Source organism: Peromyscus californicus, unplaced genomic scaffold, assembly GCF_007827085.1.
Source record: "Peromyscus californicus insignis strain IS unplaced genomic scaffold, ASM782708v3 Scaffold_4__1_contigs__length_199733344, whole genome shotgun sequence".
In the NCBI taxonomy this organism is placed as follows: domain Eukaryota; kingdom Metazoa; phylum Chordata; class Mammalia; order Rodentia; family Cricetidae; genus Peromyscus; species Peromyscus californicus.
The window spans coordinates 154,945,710-154,955,654 of NW_026294562.1; the positions used below are offsets into that span (position 1 = coordinate 154,945,710).

The 9,945-nt window shown below is 42.7% G+C and overlaps 1 protein-coding gene across 2 annotated transcripts in view; it reads left to right on the plus strand.

The window, feature by feature from the left end:
- Nucleotides 1–6,278, plus strand: part of Tsg101 (tumor susceptibility 101) — a 32,880-nt gene extending 26,602 nt beyond the window's left edge. For both annotated transcript variants that reach the window (XM_052762848.1, XM_052762847.1), the window contains 3 exons: nucleotides 3,345–3,547; nucleotides 4,707–4,946; nucleotides 5,944–6,278. In XM_052762848.1, the coding sequence (XP_052618808.1) occupies nucleotides 3,345–3,547; nucleotides 4,707–4,946; nucleotides 5,944–6,033 (533 nt within the window). In that variant the 3' untranslated portion in view covers nucleotides 6,034–6,278. The remainder of the gene's footprint in view (nucleotides 1–3,344; nucleotides 3,548–4,706; nucleotides 4,947–5,943) is intronic.
- The last annotated feature ends 3,667 nt before the right edge of the window (nucleotides 6,279–9,945 follow it).

Below are 9,945 nucleotides of genomic sequence, written 5' to 3' on the forward strand. Positions count from 1 at the left end.
TACTGGCTTGGCTGAGAAAAGTCTTGGACTTGTTGTTGCTGTATAATCTTTTTTTTTTTTTTTTACCTCAGCCTTCTCAATAGCATTTGCTGCTTGTTTTTGTGATGATAAACAATCTGACTTATTGTAGTTTTGATTTGCATTTCTCTGCTGGATAAAAATGTTGAACAGTTTTAATGTATTAGCCATTTGTATTATTTTTTTAAAGATTTATTTATTTATTATGTATACAGTGTTCTGTCTGCATGGATGCCAGATGCCAGATCTCATTACAGATGGTTGGGAGCCACCATGTGGGTGCTGGGAATTGAACTCACAGCTAATGCTCTTAACCTCTGAACCTTCTTTCTAGCCCCCCATTTGTATTATTTTTGAAAACTGTTTGAACTTCAGACTCTTCTGCCTTGTGTACTATGATTACAGCAGCCTAGTTTGTAAGATAACAGGGATCGACCCCAGGGTTTTGTTCATGCCAACCATGCACTCTGCCAACTGAGCTATCATGTCAGTTACTTTTCTGGTAACTGTAACAAAACACCTGACAGAATGTACTTAAGGTTTATTTAGCTCATAGTTTGAGGGTAGAGTTCATTTTGCCAGGGAAGCCAGGGCAGCAAGAGTATAGGACAGCTACTGCTCATACTGCCTCTGCAGCCAAGCAGCTTGGCTGTTTCCACTCTTTATTCAGCCTGGGGTCCCCACCCATGGAGTGCTGTCCTTCCCTTCTCAGCCTAATCTAGAAAGCACATCAAATACATATCTCCCAGAGGTTTGTTTCCATGGTAATTCTAAACCCGTCAAATTGACAGTCAAGATTGGCATCACAGATGCAGGGGTAATGAATGGCTCAGCAATTAAGAGCACTTGCTACTCTTGGCAAGGTCCTGAGTTCAGATCACAGCACCCATGTCAGATGTCTCACAGCCCCCTGTAGTTAGTTCTAACTACATCCCTAGGGGGTGCCCTCTTCTGGACCCCTCAAGCACCTGCACACATGGTGTATATCGACACACACATATGCACAGAAGTACATTGTTTTTAAAGATTAACCATCATAGCTACATTTGTAGCTCCCTTGCTGTCTAATTTTTGAAGGTCTTATAGATGCTAGGTATACTAGAGTTGACAGCAACTATCTTCTGCTCTGTGGAGTGTCTACTCTTCTGTGCAGGACCTTTTAATTTGATGCGGTCCCATCTGTCACTTGGTATTTCTGGAGCTGTTGAAGACAGAATCAGAAAGTCACTGCATATTCCTGATCTTTAAGTGTTTCCCCTGTTTGCCATTGGAAATTTCAGTTTAGATCTTAAAGTTGTTGATCCTGTTTAGTTTTTTGGTTTTTGGTTTTTTGGTTGTGGGCTTTTTTTTTTTTTTTTTTTTTTCTTCAGATAAGAAACAGGTACCTAATGTCAGTCTTCTACATGGGAATGTTGGGTTTTCATGGTTCTGGCATCTTTGTTAAAAGTCACATGGTAATAGATGTTTCGTTATTTCTGGCTCCTCTACTTTGTTCCATTGATCTACATGCCCACTTTATGCCAGTATTGTGCTGTTTTTAAGTATAACACCAACATTGTTCTGCTCAGGATGGTTTGGGCTGCTGTGGTCTTTTGCATTTCTGTATGAATTTTATGGAGAATTCCCATGACCTAGTTTATAAGAACAATATAAATTCCAAAATTAAATGTGTGTTCTTTAACATAGGAGATTGAAATTGAACATCAGTGTGACATGGTTCATTAGACCAGATGAGGTAACTTGGACCAAATCGGTTGGTGTGTTTGTATATGAAAAGCCCATATAAAAAGATCCTTAAGTTTTGTTAGTTCAGATAACTTCTACAACACAGATAAATGGAATTGAGCACGCTATTATTGTTATCATCTGGGCACCTGACCACTGAGATGAGGGCATTTTGCCTCTGACAAGCATAATAAAATTTCATGTAGGTTATAAAGAACTGGGTTTTTTGAAACAGGGTTTCTCTGTGTAGCCACCCTGGCTGTGCTGTCCTGGAACTCTCTCTGTAGACTAGGCGGGCCTTGAGTTCACAGAGATCCACCTGTCTCTGCCTCTTGAGTGCTGGGATTAAAGGCATGTGCCACCACTGCCCAACTGCCCAGCTAAGATCTGGAGTCTTTTAAAGACTTTAAAACTTATATTCCTAATATATCTTTGTCAAAATGGGCACATAATAAGATAACTATCTTCACTGGTCTTCTCATCCCTTGGGTAGGCACTAAACTTTCGTATAACTTTCTTGGCCGGGCGGTGGTGGTGCACACCTTTAATCCCAGCACTTGGGAGGCAGAGCCAGGCGGATCTCTGTGAGTTCAAGGCCAAGTCTGGTCTACAGAGTGGGTTCCAGGACAGCCAGGACTATTAGACAGAGAAACCCTGTCTCAAAAAAAAACAGAGAGAGAGAGAAAGAGAAAAGAGTAAGTGCTCTTAACCATGGAGCCATCTCTCCAGCCCCTCTTCCTTTTTTAAAAAGTACTTTACAAATTAGTACAGTGTAAGGAACTGGAGATTTTGATTTGGCCTTTATGCTGTCCTGATGACTGAATAGTTAAATCCTTTTTTTAAATTATTTTGTTTATTTAGTGTGTGTGTGCTCAGGTGCGTGCGTGCGTGTGCGTGCGTGTGTGTGTGTGTGTGTGTGTGTGTGTGTGTGTGTGTGTGTGCTGGTGCCCATGGTGTCCAGAAGAGGGTGTCAGATCTCATGTAACTAGAGAGAAAGGCTTTTGTGAACTGTCTGATTATGGCTGCTCTTTACCACTGAACTGCCTCTCCAACTCCTGAACAGTTAATTCTTTAAGTCAGAATGAGTCTGGATGGAGCCTAAGAAATACAGCTCTTTGATGCATTTAGCAGGTAAAGAAATGTCTCCCGTGTGTATTGAATGGTGAAGTGTGTGTGTGTATGGTTGGTTCCACCTTCTACTTGTTGAAGCAGGGTCTCTCTTGGTTCTGCTGCTGGCCTGTGAGCTTCCATCCACTTCTCCTATTGCTCCCCCTATCAAGATAGGAATACTGGAGTAACAGATTAGGGCCACTGCATCCAGCTTTTTACTTGGGTCCCACAGATTGAACTAGGATTTTCAGGCTTAAGTGGCAAGTGTTTAGTGGTCTCAAATTTAGCAGTTCCAAAGCCACCTTCAGTTCCAGTGTTCTGTAGAAGGATTTACACAACTCTCTGAAAACTTTCATACAGCTGGTTATAGCTGCTCATAGCAAAAGGATACAGATTACAATGGCTATGTACTTGTGGGGCTGTCCAAGGGTTCTGAATGCTGAACACCTACCTGAGCCTTGGTGCCCAGAGTTTTGCCTTATCTCCTGCAGGTCCCAGCAGAGACGGCACAATCAGTGAGGACACCATTCGAGCATCTCTCATTTCAGCAGTCAGTGACAAACTGAGATGGCGGATGAAGGAGGAAATGGATGGTGCTCAGGCAGAGCTCAATGCCTTGAAACGAACAGAGGAAGATCTGAAAAAGGGCCACCAGAAACTGGAAGAGATGGTTACCCGCTTAGATCAAGAAGTAGTAAGTAATACATTGGAGACTTATATTTGAGGATTTAATTATAACCCAGGCAGAGGGTCCTGTGCACACCCTGGATGTGTAAAGTAAAAGTTCAGTGAACAGTGGATGTCTTCACACCCATGAATGTAGCTCTCTAAGCAGGAGTGGAGGTATGCACGTATAGTCTCAGTTCTCAGGGGCTGAGGACAGTGGGGAAAGGAAAGACTGGAGTACCCAGATCTCGGTGCAGCCACATCTGGTTTCCTACTGGAAAGTGGATGCTATCTAGAAAATTGCAAGGGAATTTGATGCCAGGAAATGTGAATTATAGAGTTCCATGAATGGTAAAGATCTGCAGACCTTGAACTACTTATGAGAGAATTATATTTCTAAATGTTGTTTGAATCAGTATTAAAAGTATCTTTGAGGGGCCTGGAGAGATGGTTCAGTGGTAAGAGCACATACTGCTCTCCCAGCACCCACATTCGGCTGCTCACAACTGCCTGTTAACTCCAGCTCCAGAGAATCTAACATCCATTCCTGGTCTCCTTAGTACCCGCTGCTTGGACATGCATGTACACACACACACACACACACACACACACACACACACACACACACACACACAAATAAAAAGGTATCTCTGCAGCTTCTCTGCTTTCATCGTCCAGAGACATTTGGGGCCTCAAGAACCTCGTATCAATGCAGCCTGTGCTCCTTCACTCTTCAGACTTTCTCTTGTGTTTGTATAAAGTGAGCAAAAGTAGTACCCAACCATTTCAGTTCAGGAATGTGGCGCCAATGTAATGTAGAGTCTACAACCACCACATACATGTCTTCACCAGAGAAAGTGTTGTAGTTCTGAGCATTGACTCCTTGACATAGATGGGAGGAAGTTCTCCTGTGGGAAAGTCTTGTTTGATGGTTGTCTCTGGGGAGGGACTTCCTTTTGGAAAGTACCGGGTCTGATAGTCCAGTTCTCAGTACCATGTGCCACTTTCACAATTATGCTCATTTCGGGGAATTTCCACCATTTCTTCACACATTTCACCAGTAAGTCATTGGAAGCATTTGTCAGTCTGCTGCTTACAATACTGTCTGAGGTTGAGTTGTAGATGTGTCACAGCAGATGGTCATGGACATTCAGTATAAAGTCATGCATGGACTGTTCTGTTTTCAGGCTGAAGTTGATAAAAACATAGAACTTTTGAAAAAGAAGGATGAAGAACTAAGTTCTGCTCTGGAGAAAATGGAAAATCAATCTGAAAATAATGACATTGATGAAGTTATCATTCCCACAGCCCCACTATATAAACAGATTCTAAATCTGTATGCAGAGGAAAATGCTATTGAAGACACTATCTTTTACCTGGGAGAAGCCTTGAGGCGGGGAGTAATAGACCTGGATGTGTTCCTGAAGGTAGGCATCCTTCCTCTGCTTTGCAGGGCTCAGGTTCACTACAGGGCAGCTTGAGATGAGCATCACTTCAGACTTCTTCTGCCTAGTGGGTCAGAAGGCAACTCAGATAGCTGCTCTTTTTTCCAATGTCACGTCACCTAAATTTGAGATTATTGCCCACCCCGTTTTGGTTTGGTTTTAATCCAATAATGGTATTAGAGTTGGATCATTTTAGGTCATTTTTTCCGGATCAGATAGTCTAGAAGGAAGTGGCTATCCTTTTTAATGCAGGTTATCTCTGGCTTGCTAATAATGAGCAGACTTGAAGATCTAATAAGCTTTGCTTGTTGCTGTCTGTTGGGTCATGGAGAATATAGGCATATAGCGATAGTAACCGGCCACTCTGTTTTTGACCTGGCATCTGGTGATAGCTCAGCGTTCATGCAAGCTGGGGCAGGGCACTTGGGAAAGTGGCTAAGCCATGCCCCTTGGGTCTACTGTAAGCAGCATGAATGGCTGGGTATAAACTAGAGATCACAAAAGAAGGCTCTTTACCGCTGTCTTCTGGCTGGGTTGCAAGGCATAAGAAAAGATGGAAATAGAGAGGTAAGAAAAGTAAGCTGTTTTCTAGACATTGCCTGGGGCAAAGGTAGCGCCATTTCTCCTCATCTCTTCTCTTCCTTTTCTCTTAGTCAAGAGACAATTTGGTAATTTGTATTAAGCTTGCAGTATGTTTTTCTGTCATCTTGGTATCTTGAGATGTAGCGAGGTACTGGGGATACATCGCAGGGTATGACACTTATCTAAGGTGTACAAAGCTCTGGATTCAATCCTCAGTACTGCAGAGCCAAACCAAGCACCCTGAGCCATGTCCTGCAGTGTAGTGGAGTTTTTAAAAGCTGTGTGTAATGAGATAGGGTTCCAAAGGTTGCTATATATATTTAGGATTGATAGATGTCTCTGACCTCATGCCTGGACCAAAGCCATTCTAAACTGTTAACATTTTCCTCCCTCCTAGCATGTCCGCCTCCTGTCCCGTAAACAGTTCCAGCTGAGGGCACTTATGCAAAAAGCAAGAAAGACTGCGGGTCTTAGTGACCTCTACTGACTTCTGGTCTCAGCTGGAGACGGACCTCTTCGTAAAGCATTCTTTTCTTCTTTTCCTTTCTCTCATCAGTAGAACCCAGAATAAGTTATTGCAGTTTATCATTCGAGTGTTAAATATTTTGAATCAATAATATATTTTCTGTTTCCTTTGGGTAAAGACTGGCTTTTATTAATGCACTTTCTACCCTCTGTAAGCTTTCTGTGCTGTGTTGGGACTGACTGGGCTAAATAAAATTTGTTGCATAATTTCTCTTTCTTGGACTTGGGGAAAGATGCATAAAACCTAGTCAGAAGCCCGGATTCTCATTAGCAAACAAGGCACCGTGCCCATCTTAAGTTGCAGGTCAGTATTCTGGAGGAGAAAGACAGTTCTCTTTAGTGTGGGGTATAACACAGAGAAATCTGTATATTGGAGGATATGTATTTCTTTATAGAACCAACAACTTTGACTTTTTTTAATCAAGAACTCTTGTGTTAACTAGGCAAAACAATCCAGCCACAGTGGGGAGTTATAGATTATCTAACGGCTCATGTGTGGTATTAGAGGAAAAAATCATAACAAATTTTCAAATATTTGAAATGAACTTTTTAAAAAATAGGATATGCCAGGCAGTGGTGGCGCACGCCTTTAATCCCGCATTCAGGAGACACAAGCAGGTGAACCTGAGTTTGAGGACAGCCTGGTCTACAAAGTGAGTTCCAGGACAGCCAGGGATACAGAGAGACCCTGTCTGGAAAAACCAAAATAAATAAATAATAAAAAATAGGATACCTTAATTTGGAGTAGGTAGTTTATGTAGTATTTAAAGGGAAATTAATATACATTGGGCATCCCTAGCCCAAAATCTGACATGTTCCAAAGTTCAAAACATTTGGGGGACGGAGGGTTAGATTTTAATCCATTTCAGATGAGGGCTTGAGTGGTTAAAGCCTACATCAGATATTCCAAAATCTGACTAATTCTGAATCTTGTGACATATCTGGAATCAAGCACTTCAGATAAGGAATACTAAACCTATAGCAGCAAATGCCTATTACAAAACCAGAAAGATCTCAAATTACAGCCCAGACTTCTCCTTAAGAAGCAACAATACAAGAACAGTACATCAAAGCAAAAAAGAAACCAAGAAATATATAAATTATGGTGAAAATAAAAAATGAAATGCCAATAGAGAGCATTACTGACACTAAAAACAGGTCCTTTGAAACATGAACAAAGCTAAGAAACCCAAACTAGCTGAAATTTTAAAAAGGCCTTGCAGGTGTTGGTGTGCATACCTGTAGTCCCTGCATCAGGAGAGCATCAAGTCCAAAGCCAGCCTGGGCTATACTGTGAGACTTAGTCTAAAGAGAGAGAAGACAAATGATTAAGATCAGGAATGATGGGGGTGGAGAGATGGCTCAGAGGTTAAGACACTGGCTACTCTTCCAAAGGACCTGGGTTCAATTCCCAACATCCACATGGCAGTTCACAACTATCTGTAACTCCAGGATCCAACACACTCACACAGACATACATACAGGAAAAACACAAATGCATACAAAAACTAATTATTAAAAAGAAAAAAGAAAGGAAATGCCCTATAGGCTTGCCTACAGCCCAGTTTTACAGAGGCAGTTTCTCAGGTTGAGGTTTCCACCTCTCAGATGACTCTAGCTTGTGTCAAGTTGACATGAAGCTAACTAGCATAATTGACTTATCAACTTGACACACAAACACATTATTGTTAAACCATAACCTTTCCTTTCTTGTTCATCCTCAAATCACATATTAATAAATATCAAACTATAAAACATTACAAACTTAATAGGCCCACAGTCTTTACAAATTCAAACACTTTAAAACTCAGTCTCTTTAAAATTCCAAGATCTCTAGCAGGGGTGATGGTGCACACCTTTAATCCCATCACTTGAGAGACAGGCAGGCAAATGTCTCTGAGTTCGGGACCAGCCTGGTCTACAAAGTGAGTTCCAGGACAGCCAAGGCTGTTACATAGTGAAACCCTGTCTCGAAAGATCAAAGTCTCATCTTGGCTGTGGTGGCTCACACCTTCAATCCCAGCACTCAGAAGGCAGAGGCAGGTAGATCTCTGTGAGTTCGAGGCAAGCCTGGTATACAGAGTGAGATCCAGGACAGGCTCCAAAGCTACACAGAGAAACCCTGTCTCGAAAACAAACAAACAAAAAAGTCTCTTAACTATGGGCTCCTGTAAATCAAAATAAATTACTTTCTTATTTCAAGAGGGAAGGACTAGTTGTAAGTGTTGCAGCTCGGATAGAAAGCTATCCTGGCAACTGGGAGCCAAGGAATGCCACAGTCATTGAAAACATAGCCACTTTCAGCTCTGCTCGGTGGAGAGGTTTCCCCAACGCAAGAGTAACAACTGCTCGGGCAGGGGAGGGTTTCCTGAGCAAAGTTGTTAGAGCTCTGCTCCGTGGAGAGGTTTCCCCAACGCAAGGGTAACAATTGCTCAGGCAGGGGAGGGTTTCCTGAGCAAAGTTGTTACAGCTCTGCTCCAGCAAAAGTTGTTAAAGCTGGGCTCCTCCAAGGCGAAAGTGTCACACTGCACAACAAACCTCACTTAAGAGATTTAGTGGGAAAGAAGAATCCATGAGGGTAGCTGCCTCTAAGGTGAGAAGCAGCAGCAAATTGAACAGGGTAAGAGCTTATATAGGTTTTCTTGGGGGTTGGGGCTTTCCAGGATGGCTTGGGATTGGCGGGTTTTGTGGTCTGATTGTGGAGCAAGCTCAGGACTTGGTGAGATTTCAAACCCTAGTCCTGGGGTCTGGTCTGGGGCAGGGTGTTTTTCCCTTGGCCCTTTTTATCCTACACTAATGCACAGTCACAATCTGAACAAAACAAAACTAGACCCCAACAGTGTAAATCACTTAATGCCCCCTGTCTGGGTTTCACTCACGATCTTCTGGGCTCCTCTAAAGGGCCTGGGTCCAGCTCCACCCTCTGCAGCCCACACAGCTTTCTCCTAGGCTCACACACACTCCACTCTGCCTTCATCTGTCCACCTTGGTGATCATCCTAGGGTACTGACATCTGACAACCCAACTGCTAGGTTTTCTACAGCAATTGGGCTGTACTTTCACCAAAGTCTCTTCTGGGCTTTTCTTCGGGACTCCAGCCCTGTCACAGTGTCAAGCCTCAGCTGCTCTCCATGACCCTTTTATGACTTGAAAACCAGTACCATCTAAGTGACTCTTATATACTACCAAGTTCAGCTATCAACATGAAATACAATGTCAGCCACCTCTGGAACACAGCTTCTGTGTGCTGACCCTGAGGAAACACTTCCCAGAAGACTTCACTTCAATTATGCTAAGCTCTTAAGAAATCACCACTGAGACCAGGAGTGATAGAGCATGCCTTTAATCCCAGCACTTGGGAGGCAGAGGCAGGTGGATCTCTGTGAGTTCAAGGCCAGCCTGGTCTACAAAGTAAGTGAGTTCCAGGACAGCCAGGGCTGTTACACAGAGAAACTGTCTTAAAACATCAAAAAGAAAAAGAAAAAAAACTGACTAGCATCCATTGCCTCAACAAATGGTGGTTCTGGTTTCCTGTTAATCAAAGTTGATTCTTCAGCTCCAGCTCACCAGACACCATGGATTCCTCATACAAATCAACACGTGGGTTGTGATCCTGTTGGGGGGCTGCATATCAGATAGTTACATTATGATTCATAACAGCAAATTTACAGTTACGAAGTAGCAATGAGAATAATTTTATGGTTGGGGGTCACCACAACATGAGGGTGCAGCATTAGAAAAGTTGAGAACCACTGCTCTAAAACATCACAAGCCAGACCTCCATTGTCCAGATGGCACTGTACATTCTTATCTTCCAAGCTCCTACAGAGCAGCTTACTGAGCTCTCAACACTCGGTGGCTTTTCTAGCTCTTA